This window comes from Hetaerina americana, unplaced genomic scaffold, assembly GCF_022747635.1.
Source record: "Hetaerina americana unplaced genomic scaffold, ioHetAmer1.1.p SCAF_5, whole genome shotgun sequence".
In the NCBI taxonomy this organism is placed as follows: domain Eukaryota; kingdom Metazoa; phylum Arthropoda; class Insecta; order Odonata; family Calopterygidae; genus Hetaerina; species Hetaerina americana.
Genome location: NW_027287095.1, coordinates 71,311,296 through 71,330,755, shown reverse-complemented (window position 1 = coordinate 71,330,755; position 19,460 = coordinate 71,311,296). Strand labels below are relative to the sequence as shown.

Here is a 19,460-nt window from a genome sequence, read left to right as displayed (position 1 = left end):
ATAAATAAATTTTTTTTCCAAAATGTGTTTTCTTTGCTGGGTCAGGTACTTCTGGAAGCACCCTCATAAATTTCAAATGCAACAAATCTGTGCCTATCATCTTGCTTCAATGACCTAGTTTCTAAGCCTTTCTTATTGCATTAATTTCATTACTAGAGGTCCCCAACTTGTGTGATTCTAATGCACCATACATTCATTATTCTATTTAAAAATTGATATTTGATATTATAAGCTCTTGGTATCAACATATAATCAAATTCAGGGTGTAGTAAATGGTAGCAGTGTTCAAGATGATACTTGCAAGTGATGAGTTGCTGCAGCCTGGTGAAAGGTACATCAAGGTTTCCAACACTAGACCCAAATCCATTATTTCCCAGAATGATGCTGAGATTTGTACACCAGGTGTCAATTAAGTATTGACGCTGGTAGCATAGCATTCGATTAGTCAACACTGGGGATTCCCCATTCAGACATAAGGTGGGGCAACGTCTGATTCTCCCCTAGTACCATTGGAACTCCATAGGAACCCCAGTTTTAGTGTCCAAAGATGTTTTTGAGTTAATATGGGAGTCAACCATAAGAGAACTCAACATGCTTTTCAGAACAACCCAAGAACATGAGAGTAGGTACTGGGCTCCAATTTTGCAGCATGGCTCAATTACAATTTATCCAGTTCGAGAGATGGTTGGGCTGATACTTTTTGGATATCCATTTGTAAAGTACGAAGACAGAATCAAAGGATTTGAGTTTCCACAGGAAAGAATTTATTGTCGTAGACTAATTTTGCTACACTGTAGCATCATCTGGACTGAAATGGGCAGGGTCCATCCAGATGCTGCTACAGTGTAGCAAAGCTAGCTGACAGCAATAAATTCTTTCCCCTGGAAGACTTCTGTCTTCATGCTTTTGTTTATCCAGGGTTGACTGAATCATCATATTCAACTTCGCATACAAAGTGATACGAACATTTGGAAACAAAAAATATTTTCTCCTGGAACCCAATCAGCAATCAGGCAACAGAGCAGAAACACTTGCAACAGATTCCACATCAAAATTGAAACTGATATCATGTAACAAGAAGTTAATATTATCATTAAAAATTGATTCGTTTCCTTGGTAAATAAAAGTTCGTATCTTTAATAAAAGGAAAAAATAATAAACATGGTATTCTACAAGACTATGTTGTAACTGTAATCTTGCAGTATCCTCACAGGTTTGATAGCCAAATACAAGTGCAGCCAACTTCTTTTATCATCAAAGGTCAAACTTACAAACACTTGGCATAACAATGGCATACCATATATTCATATAAATAAGCTTATCATGGTTACCAAAGTGGCATACTGAAATAAATCAAGGGCATAGTAAGATCTGATGTAGACCTGCAGGAGACTACACAACACATTCTCATTATTCCAAACAGCAAAAGTAAGGTACTCCACAAGGTTGTTAAGAAAAAAACTATACCCTTCACAACTTAGTCATGTTTAGGCTGCAATCAGACGTCATCACTTCTGCATCCGAATAAGGTTGTAAACTTAAAAAGCCATTCATAAAACATTATCACTGAAATGATACAATAACTGAATTATCAAACTTATCTTCCTCTATATTATTATTTTTATATTTAATAAGTCCAAAGTCTATACACAGTGAAACATTACATAAAAAGGGTTGATGACTGTAAGAAAATTAACTCTGGAATTAATTGAGTGTGATTAATACCAAGTCCAACTTTGATATCATAAAAAACTTTTTTTCTTTCAGTTTGCACAGATGAAACAATATTTTTCTCTAGAAAACACGGTACGTGTCACTCACTGTGCGAGCCCATTATGAGCCAGGTTCACCCAACTTGAGGAATAGTTTTGGGCCCCATGCACATTGCTCCACAAATAGTGTCATTTTCCATTGGGAAATCATATGAAATAAACGCATCCAGGAGTGATTCACACATCTTCCTCTTTGTGAAATCCACCCTCCACAAGAGGAGAATGAGTGTGTGATTCAATCAGCGACCATCTGATAAGAAGACCTCGGAGTAGGAGAGATGCCATGCATTTGAAGTCCTACATCCAACGTGCACCACGCATCATCCCAGGTGGAGGTGGTCCTCGCATTCCAGGAACTGGTGGTGGCATCGGTCCACCCCTTCCCATGGCCATCTGGGGAGGGAGTCCTGTAATTGCAACACAAGGGAAAAACTGAGAAATCACACTTCAAAATATTATATGCATCATCGAATGATAATGATCATAAAACGGCAGTCTGAAGAGCTTCAGACCTAACAAATAAATGACTTTTTTCCTTCAAATTTATTGTTATTTTTCAACATTCTTTTTTAAAATCAATACACTTTTCCCAGTGATACTCAGCTTTTTTTACCCATACAAATAGTAGTAATAATAGTATGAGGGTTGCTATTTATATTTTCAGCCTAATAATGAAGAGACAGTAATTTACTGTTGAAAATGGCTTTTTTGTTTTTTTGAAGTATTTTCCATAAAAATCAATACACTTTTGCAAGCGCTCGACCAATTTTTGTAACACTTTTTCCAATTCGCTTGAGTTACCTCCAAAACATGGTTTTTGAATGCATCAACAGCTTCTTCAGGTGCCAAAAAACGTTGGCCACCCAACTTTTTCTGGATGAACGGGAATAAAAAGAAGTCATTTGGTGCTAAATCAGGGTTACACAGAGGACGACCCATCAATTCGAGGTTTTGGCCAGTCAAATAGGTAGTTGTTTCAGCCGATTTGTGAGAGCCTGCCTTGTCCAGATGAAGGATTATCCTGTTGCCGCTTCTTTTTCCGTATTGCACCATGCAATTCTGGCAAACAAATGCTCAGAAACCATTCAGAATTCACGGTTCTACTTTGCTCTAACGGTACGGTTGCCACATGTCCAGTTATTCCAAATAAACAGGCGACCATTTGCTTCGATGTGCTTCATGCACGAATCACTTCTGTCGGATTTGGCTCGTCTTGGAAGACCCATACAGTGGATTGCTGTTTTGTTTCGGGCTCATAGGCATACATCCAAGATTGGTCACCTGTGTAGATGTAAACAGCTTTTGATAACTGCGATTGTATTTTTTGAGCATTTCTTCGCACCAATTGACACAAGAATCTTTTCAAACTTTTGTCAAATTATGCGGGATCCCGTGAACAAATTTTTTTCACAGCTAAATGTTCATGCAAAACCTTATTGATGCTTGTCATACTAACTCCAAGGATGCCTAAATCACACAATAAGTCACATGACGATCTTCCTTCACTAGTTCTTGTACGTCATCAATGTTTTCTGTCACAACAACTGATTTTGGACGACCTTCATGACTTTCATTGCTGAGCGAATGGCAGCCATGATGGAATTCGTTATTCCAGCATTTCGCAGTGGCAAGGAATGGGGCTTCATCACCAAATGTGGAACTAAGTTGATTGATGCACTCCTGTCTTAATAATTCACGACGAAAGTTGTAAAAAATCATAGCACTGTAATAAGTAATTACTGCTGTCAAGGTGCAAAATATAAATAGCAACCCTCCTAGTCTTTCTCTGCAAAAGCATTTAAGTATTTGCCCAATGTAAATCTTTGTCCTCTAAGCAAAACTTCTCATTCAGAAAATAGGAAAATGTCACTGGGGCTAGAACTGCTGAATACAGTGAGTGGTCAACAATTTAGAAGGGCAAATTCATGAATTTTAGCCATGGTGACCACCAAAGTGCAAGCAAGACTGTTGTCCTGATGGAAAAACTCTTCTTCTTCAAATTTGGTCATTTTTTAGAATTTTTGCCTTCAGCTTGTCAAGTAATGAGGTGTAATACTCTCCATTTTTTGACCTTTTTGAAGATAATGGATGAACAGAATTTGGTGACTATCCCAGAAAACAGTCACCCTTACCTTCCTGGAAGGAAGGAACGCCAATGGAACCACCTTCGCCTTTTTCAGAGCAGGTTCACTCTTAGCAGACCACTGTTTTGACTGTTATTTCCCCTTAGAAGTGTAGTGGTGGATACAAGTTCCATCTTCATTATTGTGAATTGACACAAAATCTGGCTCACTTCGCTTAAACTGCTACAACAGGGCCTTGGAGATGTCTATTTTGTTTTGTGTTTGGTCCTAAGTGAGCAACGGTGTGGCTAGCTTACGTAAGTCCAATTCTTCAGCCATTATATGTAAGACAAATGCATTCTTTTGATATGCCCATAGCCTCTTCTATATCTTTAACCTTAATTTGACGTTCATCCAGTACCATTTGGTGAATTTTTTCGATAATATTGGTGGTTGTCTTGGTTTTTTGCCATTCCAATTCCGAACAATCACCATCAGCCAAGCCGGTAAAACCAAGTTTAGACTCTGCAGCCCAAAATTTCATGGCCGTAAATGATGCTGCAGTGTCCTTGTACATAGGTCAAACTTGTCTTTGATTAGAGTACGCATATTGACTTTCAAAAAAGGTCATAGGTGAGTGTTGAGCTTACCCGATACTAAGCTCAAGAGCATGTGAAATTCAAATATCAGATTACAGGGGCCAGTTCCTATCCCTGGGCTGCCTATGGTTTCACAGGAAGATCTGGTACCCTCACATTTACACAGCTTGGGTGAAGCCGAGGGTGCCCAGAGGCGTACCCAAGAATATTAAGATAGAAGAGATGTTAACACATTGAATGGAATAATCCATCATTTAGTAATTACAGTACAGAATTAAAAAAATACTAAAAAAATTAAGGAATGACTAACATGAGGAAAATAATCTGGCTTCTTACAAATGTATGCTTACTACTGGAGTCATGACTTCATACAGAGAAACATCCCGAAGATACTAAATATCCTGTTCTTCCTACTATTTATCACTTTGTTCAATTCCTTCAGCGCTGTTTTTTCCCGCAATAGTAATCTGTTCCATCTAATTTCCTATTTGCCACAATGCTAACAAATCAGTATATTTGGCCTACCACTGCCATTAGGAAGAGAGCTTTCCCAAGGTACAATTAAGTTCTAATGGCCAGGTGTTGGCGAGGACATTCATCCACATGGTGCTTTCAAGGTCAGTTTCTAGTGTGTTAAAACCTGCCCTCCTCCAGTCAAGATGTCACCGTACCAGCCCATTCTTATGACCTTTGTTGAGTTAAAACATATTTCAAACAAGAGGCTAGTAGAATAAGGATATCACTTTTTTATTTTCAGAAAACGTTTATGAAGACGCATCAGCAATATCCATTAAGGGTTAAATGGTCTCAATTTCACCTGAATAAAGACATTTATCTATCTATCAACGGAGGACAAACATTTTCAGAAACTTACATATGAACATCTTGAGCCTTGCCACTTATTAACATTGCAAAAGAATTTTGCAAACCCCTGAACTACTCAACTGTTAAAAATAAAGACAAGAGACAAACTGTGTTTTCCAAGAAGCCAAATTTGTCACCATCATTTCAGACAAATAGACATTTTCTGACGATGATAATTATTTTGGCTCGACAGTATGCTTTCTTGATGGTAACTGTTTACAAGTAATGACTTTTCTGTTGTTAAATGACAGAGCAGTGAATTTAGGTAAACTCAACACAAAAACTTGATGTGACGGGGATGTCCCTGAAAATCACAATTCGGTCATATCCCGTTGAGCTCATATCTTTCAACTGTCAGCAGAGGATGGGTTCCCAAACGACAAATTAATTACAAATTATACCAGGGCTTGCCAGACATTGTTGGGAGCATTTTTGACATAATCACAAATAGTCACTGTAACAAAAGTGTACACTGTACTAACATTTCCTTCCGTAAGCCTAGCCTGAACTTCACCAGTGAAAGAGTTCTCTGCAGGAAGAGATTGTTTAATTCTACTGTAACAAGACTGTAACAAGCTTTCCACGGTTAACATATCTTTTACATCAAATTATGAAAATGGATCGCCCTGCAGGATATTAACTGAAAAGGACTGCCATGAAGAGACTTTTGGTGGAGTAGCCAAGGAAGATGGTTTACAGGCAATATGCATATACTAGTCAAAACACTTGGGGACCACTGTAATATTAGTAAAAAAAAGGGGTTAGGAAGAGAATATTTTAAATCAAATAGCATTACCTGACACTAACATAAAAAGTGTCAAGTAAATTTTATGGTTCAGGCTTAATGTCATGAAATTTTTATGCATCCATAACATCAGAAAAAATAAGTGTTTTGCCACAGAATTCAATACAAAGATAAGTTGCTCCTTCCTTGTCTTGCCTGGTATTTCACATTCTGTTAAGTATTAAAACACTAAGTTATTATGATTTTTGAATTTGTTTTAAAATTAGCATATACTTAGCTAAAACTTTTGAGCAAAACTTTCACATAAAACAAGGAAAATACCACAAATGAAGACAGAGTTCTAACATGGCCTTTGGTCATAGTCATACCTCCATTGGATTTTTTTAACTTAAAACGATATGGAAAAAAACTGCATACAATAGTTACCCTTGCTTAGATTTTTTGTCTCTTTTGTAATTACACAAATTTCCACTCGCACTGAATTAGCAGTTATAATTTCCCACCAGTGTTGCCCGTTGAAAGCATCACATAGTCAATAGAATTACTCACCCATCATTCCCGGTGGTGGGCCCATCATTCCTGGAGGTGGGCCTCCGACAGGAGGCATGCGTGGAGGTGGTGGCTGCTGTGGCCGGATCTGGGGTGGGGCTGACACCTGGGGCCCTGCTCGCCCACCAGGAGTCATCACCTGCTGCGACGGCCCACCAACACCTCTAACTGGTCCTTGTAGGCCTATTTACAACGGAAAGATCATTAGGCAAATATACATAACAAATGGTAGCATCAAAAGCAATGTGTACTTGGGCAAAATTGGCATGCAGAGCAATTATTTTGATGTACTGGGAAGGCACTACGGGCCATTCCATGGTCGCATTAGCAACTACAATTGATCTAAGTTGGAGAGACAAAGAAGAGAGTCATATATGCTAGTGACCTTTTGCGACATGCCTTTGGAACAATACCATTGACTTAAAGAGTAGTCAAAAATTTTCTCTGCTGTATAATGCCGCATCCCAGCATGCTAAACATTGTTCTCATATGTCAGAACATAACCATTGCTTCAATACCACCACTGGAGTGCTCTCTTTCTTTCATTGAAGCTCTTTTTGCTTATGAAGTATGTTTCCACAGGGAAATAATTAGTCTATTTTTCTCTGAACTCAAGGAGAATCAACATTATTAGTTCCAAACATGGTCTTATTCCTCTACCTAAAGGCAATTTATATCCCAAGAAGAAGTTCTAATACATGACTGATAGAAATTTTCTATGATATTTGATTCATATGATTATCTTCGCAATAAGCTCTACTAAAATATTTACATAAAAACAAATAATTGTGGATACTATATAAAAATTGCTATTTATTATAAAACCACTCTATGTTTCTAAAAGACATTAAAAAATTGATATCTGTCTCATTTGATGGGTTGGCAAGCAAGTTGAAAGAATACTCTTATTTATTTCATAAACTTTGGCAGTCAACCACCAAAAGGTTCATCATCCCTGACATAGAATCTAAGGGACATAGGACACACGTTCCCCCAAAACAGGGCATCCTGGGAATCATTCCCCTCTCAACTTACATGAAGAACTCTTAAATAATCACATTTTGACATCATTTGGCCAAGGTTTGCTATCAAATCGTGCTTTTATATCATGCAAAATTCAAAAGCAGCTAATGTGAGATCTGTAGTAGACACCAATTTAGAAAAACCTAACAAGGGAGGCATTGATTTTTAGACAGATATGTGCAATACAAGGTACAGTAGCAATTAACTTTTAGTTGAATTAATACACCTATAAAACCTAATATCTAATTCAATATTTAAAAACTATAACATGCAAATGTTAAACTGCCCAGGTTTGATGCATTTGGAAGTAGAGCCAAACATGCCAGAGAACTTCAAAAAGGACAATTACTGCAAGACTAACAAAAATGAAAATAGAGCCTCAAGGCACTTTAAATTAGTACACATGGTGTGGCACATCTAAAATACGTCAGCTTTTGGTAGAACAGGTGAAAATGATTGGTGAGAAAAACACATTTTGTGGAAGAATAATGCTATGTGAAAGACCGTGCCCTCCCAAAGGATAAAACAGAAGATGTAACATGGGGTATTCATGGCACTGGAGAAAGTGCATGACAATGCTACATGCGCCAAGACATTCAAATAACCAGGAAAAATTGGGAGAACAAAAAGATAAACAATCTATCAAGTCAACATAACCAAGTCCCACACTGTTAATAAAAGAGAGAGAATGAAAACGGGAGCAAATATGCAGAAGTTTAACAAGGACACAAGCTCATTACTGTTCATTACACCATTGGAATTAAGCATTAAAAGATCCACAAGGAATGGGCATCAAAGCAATTAGGCAGGGAGAATGAGGATAATGCAATAGTGATGGCATTACAATCTTAGCAAAAAAACCATAAAGACTAGTAGGCAAATGTTTTAAATTTTTACCTGCTAAACATGCATTTGATCAGTAAAGGCCAAGTTATTTTTTGAAGTGCTTTTTTGATTTCAACAGAAATCTTTCACGAAAACAGATTGATAAAGAAATTCAGAAGAATATGAAATTATTTTCAGTTGGTAGGTAAATACTTTCACATAAAATATTTTGCTGTATTTAATCCCAGAGATTGTTATCCACAAACAAACCTATCTATTCTTCATTTTCTTTTTTTTTCAAACAGCACAATTTCACAACATGAAAAGGCAACAAAGAATGAAGCTCTCATGCTATGCAATGGAAATAGTATTATACTTACTATACAATGGGAATTGTAAGGCAGGTATAATCATGAGTTAGAATGTAGGTATGAAAGAAATCATTAACTCAGTTAAATTTAGCAATGAAATGCTAAATTTAGAATGATTTAGAAAGGCTTTACCTAGATAGTCAGCAATTCTTATTAAATGCATTAAGGACTCAAATGTAAGATGAATCTAATGTGGACTAATGATTAGAAAATAAAAATGTGTGTCTCAAGATATGCCTAAGATCAGTTTAATACATCCAATGTATGGTGTTATTGCAGTGGTTGGACAAATGGCATATGCCTGATGTCTACTACACAGAACTGTGGTTAAATGACCCTTAGGCAAAGAATAATGAAAATTGTTTCACCCTATACTACATTATGCTCACTGTAATTGGCTTTTCCATTCAAAGAATTAAAGAATACTTTAATGTAACAGTCAACTACTGAATTTTCTGCAACAAATTTGGCCAAATGAGTGTTGCAGATTTCTCTATAAGCAGGCAGGACTGAAAACTAAAGCCCATCATGTAATAAAATGGAATTGAACTGCTAACATGAAGGGTTAAACATCACAGGTAGCAAGAAAGAAACAGGTAACTATGGCAGACCACATATTTAAGTGGAATTTGTAACAAAAATGGGTTAAACAGCATTGAAATTGAGGGTACATTAAGAGACCAAGTTAAAAGCAATTACAAAGAGAAGTATTTAAAGCATTGATTGAGTAAATAGATGAAGAGCATTATGCTGAACAAGTTGACACTGAGCATAACGTTGAATTGAATAAATGAAAACTCCAATAGCCATTAACAGATGTATCAATATTGAGCGTAACATTCACAGCAATGTAAAATGATCATTTATGAAAAAGAAGATCATAGATTATAGAATTTTCTCATCTTCGATTGCAGGCATGGATAAAGAATGCTGCTCAAAAGGAAAAACAAGGCATTTTCAGGAAAAGAAAGGGAGAAGATAAAATTGTTGAGAGGAACTAGATACTGAGAGGTAATTGCATTGGAAGGTTGTATAAGAAGAAGAATCCAAGAAGCTGGAGGTGTGAAAGGATGAGAAATCAAAACAGTATCAAGCAAAAATTCACTTTCGAGAAGAGGAGCATTTTAAGTTCATGCAACAGCTTAATCGTTCACAGATAGCATCCATATTTATCAGTTAAGTTAGTCATAATTATGTGACAACCTAAATTTAGTTTTTAAAATTTAACAGCATTTGAAAACACACCTGCAGGAACACCAGTGGCTCCAGCTGGTACTCCTCTGCCTGCTGCTCGGCCCATTCCAGGTCCAGGGGCAGCTCCAGGGATGGGAACCCTGGGAAGGCCTTCCTCAGGTGGTGGAGGTCCTTCGACCGTCAAAGACACAATATTCTCACCACGCATCAGGAGGAATCCAAGCGTTCTCTTCTCATCACGATCTGGTTGTTTTGAGGTCTTGGCCTTAATCTTACGAAACTCTTCACAATCTCCAAGTATCAAGTTCATGTGCTTGTCAAATGCTACAAAAATAACAATTTTTGTTAAGCTCCGAATTGTTTGCATTCAACAAAATCACAGATCTTACAAATCTCCCAGGAATCTGAACCCCATAGTATTTACTGGCCAATAATATCTAATTCTCTATTACAGTTACCAATTACACATTATTTATTCCCTCATTACACTTTACTTTATCTAAACAATTAATATTTTTCTTCATCTGGTGGCGGTGAGATAACTCGCAGCCAAAATTTCTATATTTGATTAATCTGGGTCTTCTCCATTAAATTCGTAAAAATAAGTACGTCCCCCATTCTTAAAAAATGTTAGGAATCCACTTTGCATTCATAACCGCAATAAATATATTATTCGAAGGAATATTATTAAAAATTTAACTTCTTATCATTTGGTATAATATACAAATTATAGTATACACATTAATTCACTGATACAAACGATACCTTCGAACTTGTGTGTTGAATTCACTCATATTTACACTTGCTTTCTCGTCAAGTAGTGGATTACAAAGAGAATTTCAACTTGCTTGTGAGTTTCGCGTTGAATAAAAACGAACTTCAGAACTTCTGTTTCATGTACAATTCAACATGTACAGAATTAACGAAGGTTGGCAAACTTTTGTAAGAAGTCATGGTTAATCTTACCTTTGAAGGTTCCTATAAATGTCCGTGAATCTTGAAGTATTACTCTCACACGGTAGTTTATATGCTGGAGCATTTTATTATTCTTCCCGATAGTCTTTCATAAAGAAATTGGAATGTAATTAATTGAAAGCCACAAAATTTAGGAGAAATATATGAAGATGAATTCGTTATTTTACGTCAAGATTTCGTCTCCATATGTCAATGCATGAATTAAAGTCGTTATTAAATTACGCTAAATTATACTTTTAGGTTCTTACTTACCATTTTGACGCAGATGAATCCGGATTAAACTCAAACAAAATTTTCCCCGGTCACCTCACCAACACAAGCGTTAAACACAAGCATAACGTTAACGAAGCCGCTCTAAAACAGCTGCGAATCGAATATCAAAATAAGCAATGTGGTGGGAATTCGAAAAAATTTGTCTCATAGTGTGTGGTAAAATGCCTGTAACCAATGTAATATTCTTACTGCTACTACGTATAATAACTAATAGCCTATCAAAATGTTTCAAGTGACCTTATGAAATTATGGTTTCAAATATTGACAGCAGGTTCATGTTAGAAACCCTAAGGCAATTCTTAATTATGTATAACAAAAACAAATAGGTACATTTCGATGTATACGTGTGTCTATTTGAATACCTCAATTTAATGAATATTTGTTCCTTCATTGAACAGTCAATTGATTAAAAACAACCGCCTAGTATTTAATGGAGAATGGCATAAAAGTATGCCCTGATTTAAACCTAAATGGCATTAATTGAAAAATGGTAAATAAGCACATTGTTAAATATCAATTTAAATATGTGTGAGTAGGTAACTTGGATACTGAATATATAGTATTTTCATTTTATGCCAAAAAATTTCTTTTCAGTATTCTATAAACATAAGGGAATTCATATATTTATTATAACATCATGCATATTCTTATTAAATATATTTCTATGCTCCTACTCAATACAGTCCTCTTTCAAAGTGTGTCTTAGAAGCAGTATTGTTATTATAAATATTCTATAGTATGATATTAGATACCCTTGAGCAAAGGTTATAGGTATGTATAATACCATTGACTCAAATCAATGGATGCTCCATCCAAAATCAAACCACACTCTCCTATTATGGTGAAAGAAAAAAAAGTTACGAGAACTCATGGTTGAGTAGTGAACAGCAAATCAACTTGCATATACTATGAGTATATGCAAGTGGATTTAATAGAAAAGAAATAAGGGCGAAAAAAGTAGAAGGAGTTACAGGAAAGGAACATAGGTGCATGTAGGAAGGTGTAATATTGTCTTAAGAGACCATTTTTATTCATAGAAAATGCTTTTGTAATAAGGCTACCATGCCCCTGGAACATTATGCCTTTGATAGATGAGAATGAATATTAGGATGGGATTTAAGTTTTGGGGCACCTAGTGAAAATATTACGCCTAATTTTCCCACAGGGTAAGTGCCCACTAGATGTTATAATTTTCATTAGAGTATTATATGAGTGGTCCAGTCTACATTTTAATTGATGTGTACCCCAAGATATTCAACATATTGGATCAGATAACAGTGTTGCCATTAATTCGCAATATAGGTTGGAGTAGGGAGGATTCTTTGAACTATGGAATTAAAATTGTAAGGTTTTATGGTAAGGCATTTGAGTGATACTATTTGGTCATATTAGCAATAGAAGCTCGAGTTGAAGAAGAAGGGGTTCGACAAAGGATTTTATTTTTATTGCTAGCTATGTAAAATATTATTAGCAGAGATATAAGTGTGTTCATAAAAAAAACTTATTCGAAATTTAATAATACATGCTGAGGAGTGATAATGGAGGGTAAAAGAGGATGATCATGCAGTCAAGTGAATGAAATAATTGGGAATTGTCCTGAAAAAATCTGATAATAATGGAAGATAGATAGATAGATAGATAGTGGTCTTTATTTGGGCGAAATTGAGACCTAATGGTCCCTTCTTCCATTTAACCCATCGTCATATACATATTATATTAGCCATTAAACTTATAAATACATTCATATGTACACATAAATACATATAGACAGACATCAATTCATTCACACAGATTTGCACATCGAAAAGAAAAAAGTATATACATATATATAGACACACACATACACATACATACACATACACACATACCTATATTCATACACATACCTACACATATACATACATATACACACATAAACATACATACATGCATTCATACACATACATAAATACAAACATAAGTACGCACATACACACCCATACATACATACATATACATATATAAATTAAGAATACACCTACATATACTCAAATTAAATGACAGTGAAGGTAGAGTACAATAAAATGAGGAAAGTCTAAGCAAAGAATGAGGTTTGTGGGAAAAGCTAGGGAGAGCGTGGCATTGCTCAACTAGTAAAAACCCACGCAGGAAAAACACCCACGAAGAGAAGGGGGGTGTGAAAAACCTGCGAAAACCCTATTATTTGAGGAAAGATACATGTACATTGTAACAATCATTTTTACAGAGTATACATATTATTAAGTTACTGAAATTGAATTGGAGAAATTAAATACATTGACAACACATGCGGAGTAATGAGAAGCGTGATATTTCTAAAAATAATTATGCAGACTCCTACCGCTTGAGATGACAAAACAAGATAGGAATGAAGTAGAAGAATACAATTTTGTAAATAAAAATGTGGGGAGAAAATTGAATTTCCAGCCTTGAAGGAGAGAGAGTTTAGTTATAACATTTGTTTGAACTCCATACATGACATGTATATGCATGAAAAATGCCAGGAGGTTTGGTAGAGGGAGATATAAGTTACTTAATTATATTGTCGTTTAACAGAAATGTAGAAATATTATCATCAACTGGAAGTTACCTTGAAGTTTATGTAGATTTAAATTTGAATTCAGGGCCTAAGAAATGTAAAGTCAAATTTAAGAGTGCTAAAAAGTAAATGCAAATCGACCTCCGAGCCCATCTAGAATCATTTGTGTTGTATGAGTCCCTTCCATTCCTTAAAGTCTGACTCGAAAACTAGTGGTATGGCATTCATGAGTATTCACCATACCAACCCATAGCCAAGCAAATGGAGCATCTTTGTTGGGATCAGACTTTGTAGAAACTTAATAACTTAAAATTGTTCATGTGGTTGCCAGCAAAATGTGAGAGATCTGTGGCCAAATGAATGATGTACATGTACGACTCAAATTTATTATCATAAAGTGAATGTGTATTGACAAAACTTAAAAGTTATATCAGAAGTCATTTATTCATTTAATTATGTATTATGAAATTCCTTACTATGTTTCAAAAATATTTTATTATTATTGATGCGTCATTAAATCAATGACACATGGTTTAATTCCATCTATGTTGTATTTCCTTAACCATAAAACTTAAAGAGTAAATATGGTAACATAGTAGCTGGCTTACACCAAGGGTGGAGCTTACATGACTTCCCTGAACTTACATGCAGTTCATGTCGGCTTGTTGCTGGTTTCATTGCATTTCCAGCCAGCACACATTGTGTAATACAGCTGTGATGTATTTATTTTTCATGAAAGCTGCATGAGAGTCCCTTTCTAAATAGATGCTTGATTGTTATTATTCATGATTGAAAGGAAATGCATTATTTTTAGGCCACCTTTCACAGCATTCTCAGGGATATGTAAGCATAGAAAGAAATAATTTGACACTAGCTGTTCATGCAAAAATGATTTAAAGGTTCTGTATGTACACAAGAGATCACGATTTGATACAAATTTTATCATTAAAAATGTATCTTATGTACGATGGCAGTTTCTGAGCTGAGTTGTGACTGTGAGCAGATTTCAGTTTTATCGCCTCACATGGTATACAAGACCCATTCAAAAAATGGGCAAAGGCTTTAGAGGTGAGGGCTTTAAGAACTGAGAGAAAGAAATAGGTTCCAGTCAGACCTATTACATGCCCTTAGTTAAAAAAATGCATGAGAGCAATAATATTAGTAAATGAGAAAACAATTAGGAAAGTGGCACATGGATCACAGGAGAAATGATAATGAATGAATGAAGAGAGGACATGAACGCATGAAAGTACATGAAGACGTAGCAGAAGAGAAGAATGTACCTGTACTCTTCAGAATTATTTTATTTATTTATCGACTTAATTGGGCGAGGTTGAGACTTATAGTCCCTTCTTCCACCTAACCCTTACATTACAGACATTACATTGAAGACAATTACATACAACCAAGCCCTAGATGAGGGAAAATCCATCTATGCAGGAATTGAACCCGTGACCTCTGGATTGGTAGGAGAGGACGTTACCCCGCCGCCACCGGGGCCGGCAAGAGAGAATTAAATAATGAACTTCAGTAAGAAAATAGGTAGGTAAAAGAGGAAAGATAATGTGATGGAAAGATTATTGGTGTATGGATTAAAAGTAACAAAAGACTAGGGAATGGGTTGAAGTAATAATGAAATTATCTTCCATAAACTATTTACAGCCTATCAAATCATTTATACTTGCATATGTACAAGTTTAATTGGCTAATCAGCCAGACAGTCAGGGTCATTGCTGAACACATTTTAGAACAGTGCAAGAGGAATGGGATGAGAATTATAAGAAAATATAAGTAATGAGATTTTAAAAAAAAATATGAAGGCAAAGAATAAAATCAAAAATTAGAATCACCCAACAATTCACTTATTACAAATAATCTGAGACCAAATTTGCAATAGTAGTCTGGATATTATGAGAAGAGTTCTATTAGACAAAGAAGTGTATGAAAAATAAAAAAAGCAGGGATCCGATGAAATGGACCATTAATAAAAATGTCAAGAAAAGATGGGAGAAAAATTTGATGTTTCATTAAATTTTACACACATTATATGGTTCTGAAGCTATTTCTTTGAGAGAAGATTAGAGTGAATTGGAAGCTTTTGAATCATGGATGAGATGGAGGATGGAGAAAAAAAGATTGAAGGAAAGGAAGCTAAATGAAGAAGTGCTTGACAGGGTAGAGGAATGGGAGGTAGAGGTTGCCGGGAGAAAAGACTGGAAAGTTGGATAGAAGGGATCTTGAGAGACAGTGGAAAGTTTAAGATTGTAATAAAATAGAAATCATCGAGAAAAGTTAGTGGAGGAAGGAAAATAATTGGCATTTTATGGGTGCAGATTCAGGGTTGACTTTTAGGGCTCTGCCTTCAGCCATGACCTATTGACCCAATCCTGACCACAGTGATGAAAGGAGAATATGACACAATCTAAAAATGTTGCTGGTTCAAAAATATATCTTACATCAGCAATCTACCTTACATCAGTGCCAAACTAAGGCTAACCATGAGGTTCCACTTTACCCAAAATTGATTTACCCATGAGGGACAAAACTGCTGGGATCTCACCAATCTTCTAGTGGACAGGAGGTTGACAATAGCTTAAGAGACAGCAAATACACAGCTAAGCAAGGCAGGAGAACTGATGCAGGATAAGTGGACACTGGGTATTATCATTAACACTTGTACACCAACCTAGTGCAGATTTCCTTATGGGCCCTGGCACTAAACACTACTATACCCCAAACCCCTAACTAACATGTCACAAAACATCCTCAAACCCCATTATTCATATTAGAATAACTCATTATTTAGCTCTGTGTACTTTTCCCCTTCCTTAATTCCATCCAAAATACTTACTCTTTTTCTCCTCACTTTCCCAGGATTCTCCTCTCTTATGACCATCTTCAGTATCCAATTGCCTCTGCTGGCCTAAAGCTTCATAATTTGTCTTCCTTTCCATTCATTTTATTTCTCCATTCTCCTCCGCATCCACATCTCAAAAGCCTCCAACCAGCACTTATTCTCTTTCCTCAAAGACGAGGTTTCCAAGCCATACAAAATTTACTCCATATACAATTTTTCATTAGTCTCTCATTTACCTTCATTCCTTGCGGTACCCGTCTCTAATTAACACCTATTTGTAAGCACTTCTTTGCCCAATGTAATTCTTCTTCTTATTTCCCTACTATGCTGCCCACCCTTCTCCAAAATAAATCCTAAATACGTGAACTGTTACAAATAAATTTAATTTTTTCTTGGCTTTTCCATTTCTTGAGAATCTCTTTACCTTCCCTTTTTTTATATTTCTCCACCCATACCTATTACAATGATTCTCCAATGTAGTTAGTAGGTAAGGGTTTATTGCTACTGTGTTAAATAAGGCATGATCATCCCCAAACCTGACTTGAAGTGTTCTCCACCTACTACAACACCAGCCTCCATCCAGCCCTCCATGCCTCACTTGCCAATTCCTCTGCATTCAGAGTGAAAAGAACAGTGATAATGGATAGGCATATAAGAACAAAATCCCTAAGCACCATTTGCTCTATGATTTCCTGTGAGGCCATGTGACTGCCAGGCTAGTTTGCATAAATAGGTAATTAGCAATCAAAGAGTTATTCCTGGCTACATCATAGAAACCTTAGCATATTTCTTGGTAAACCACGCCCTCAAACAGTCATAATGTAACTATTTATGTATTATTATGTGCATTTTGTTGGGTACCTACTCACCAAAAATGTGATGCTCTACTTACCATTTAAGTAAATATCGGCTACTAAGAATTGCAACTCATAATCAATTCCCGTGAAACTTCTTCTGATGTGAATTCAAATTATATGATCCTTTAATAATATTTTTACATGAAAAAGAGGAAGCAAATGAATGTTTCCATCAATTTCCATTCTTAAATATACCTTTCACACCTCCATGAATTTTTAAATTTTTCCATTCCATCCATCACTTCTATTCCAATTCCAAGAATTAATCCAATGAGGAGTTATAGTCGGATATTCTTGCTGGATCTAAACTAATACAAAAAGGCTTTTTTTTTAATTTCAAATCTCCATATTTTTTTATGCTTGTCACTGGTTAAGACAAGAAAGTTCAGGTTCTCCTTACTACTCTTGATTTTGTTAATTTACCATGTACAATAACCAATAGCATTGTATTTCCTGTGGCTCTGAAGGCAGTGTGAATAGAGGAATGAACTTGCACCTGTGTGCAAATTTCTTATGCCCTATTTCATCATTCATTTATATTGGGTAGGTTCTACCCTCACCTATTAAAACCTGCCTGCAGTATGATTACTTTGTGATTTTTGTTCAATATCTCAAAAACCAGAATGGAATGTTTCCTTCTACACATGGGCTATAAGGTCAATAGATAAGTGCACTAATTGGCTACTTTTTTAAACCCCACCCTTCTCCCCATAAAAGCTAACAAATCAATGGGTTTCATGAAAAATGAAAAATAGTACCACTAAGAGTTTGAAACTCCCCCCTATACCCCAATTTGGAAAACCTTATGGTGCTTGCACTATGGGGAACAATATTTCTCTTGATATAATAAAGCTTTCTTTTCGGAGCTTTATACCATCCACACTAATAATGTATTGACAAAATTTTATTCACATTAGATTATTTGTTCGCAACCTTATGTCCAATGGTCAGTAGGATCAGGTCAGAGCACATATGTTTGATATACACCGAAATCATTGTATGAATAAAGAGATAAATTAGTGTTTCACAAAGTGTATTTTATTTACATAATAGAAGACTCTAAATTTTTTTTCATGAATGCTTCAAATAAGAGATCGAGACTGAACATTTTTTTTGATACCAGAAGTATTACACTTTTAAATTCAATCCATGATTTACAAAAAGGGATTTATATTGAAACAAGAGCTTCAGATTGTTTTTCATAACTATATATAGTTTTAATTTCAAGGTACAATATTTATTACACAACATAAATAAGAAAGTGTATCCAATTATTCTATGTGATGCATAATCACTCTCTATTCGAGCAATCGAGGGCACGTCAGCCCAATACTAGGAATTTAATCAGTCAAAAGGCAAGGGCTGCCAAGCAAGGGTAACCAATGCCCAACTAATGAATGTGTGCTTGACTCATTACTGTGCATGGTCAACATTGAATCTAGGGTAAAACTTCAGTCCACAATTATCAGTCTTAGGGCTGCTCTGCACTCAACCCCCCACAGAAACTATTTGCTTTAATTCTCTTTTCATTTCAGACTTTGTTCACATGAATTAATCTCACTAACAGTGTACATTCAAGCAAATTTTTATCATAATTTCACTTTAACTCATTGGTTACACCCATAGTTTAAGATTGAAAAAAAAATAATTTCTTTCATCTGGAATATAAGACAGAAACAATAAATAACTTTGAAAAGAGAATGAAAGCTTAAGTTTAACAGTCAGGGAAATCCCACCAGCACATTTTCATCCAATAATTCACTTCATAGATACTAGTACTTTGCCCAATCAATGCCCAAAGTCATTAGGCCTCACATGAAATGATATCTATGGGAATACTAGATTCCAGTTCTTGTTTCATGAGCACATTAGCCTTATCTCACCTCAAACATGACATAGAAAATCTAGAAAAAAGCTGAGAGTGCAAGGACATGGG

General features: G+C 35.7%; 1 protein-coding gene across 1 annotated transcript; it reads right to left on the bottom strand.

The window, feature by feature from the left end:
- Positions 1-1,118: 1,118 nt before the first annotated feature.
- Positions 1,119-11,308, bottom strand: SmB (small ribonucleoprotein particle protein SmB). Its single transcript, XM_071592054.1, has 5 exons — positions 11,233-11,308; positions 10,972-11,065; positions 10,057-10,329; positions 6,593-6,775; positions 1,119-2,179 (listed from the first exon to the last, which is right to left on the bottom strand). Exons 1-5 carry the CDS (start codon positions 11,233-11,235, stop codon positions 2,070-2,072), a joined length of 663 nt encoding a protein of 220 aa, XP_071448155.1. The 5' UTR covers positions 11,236-11,308; the 3' UTR covers positions 1,119-2,069.
- Positions 11,309-19,460: the final 8,152 nt, after the last annotated feature.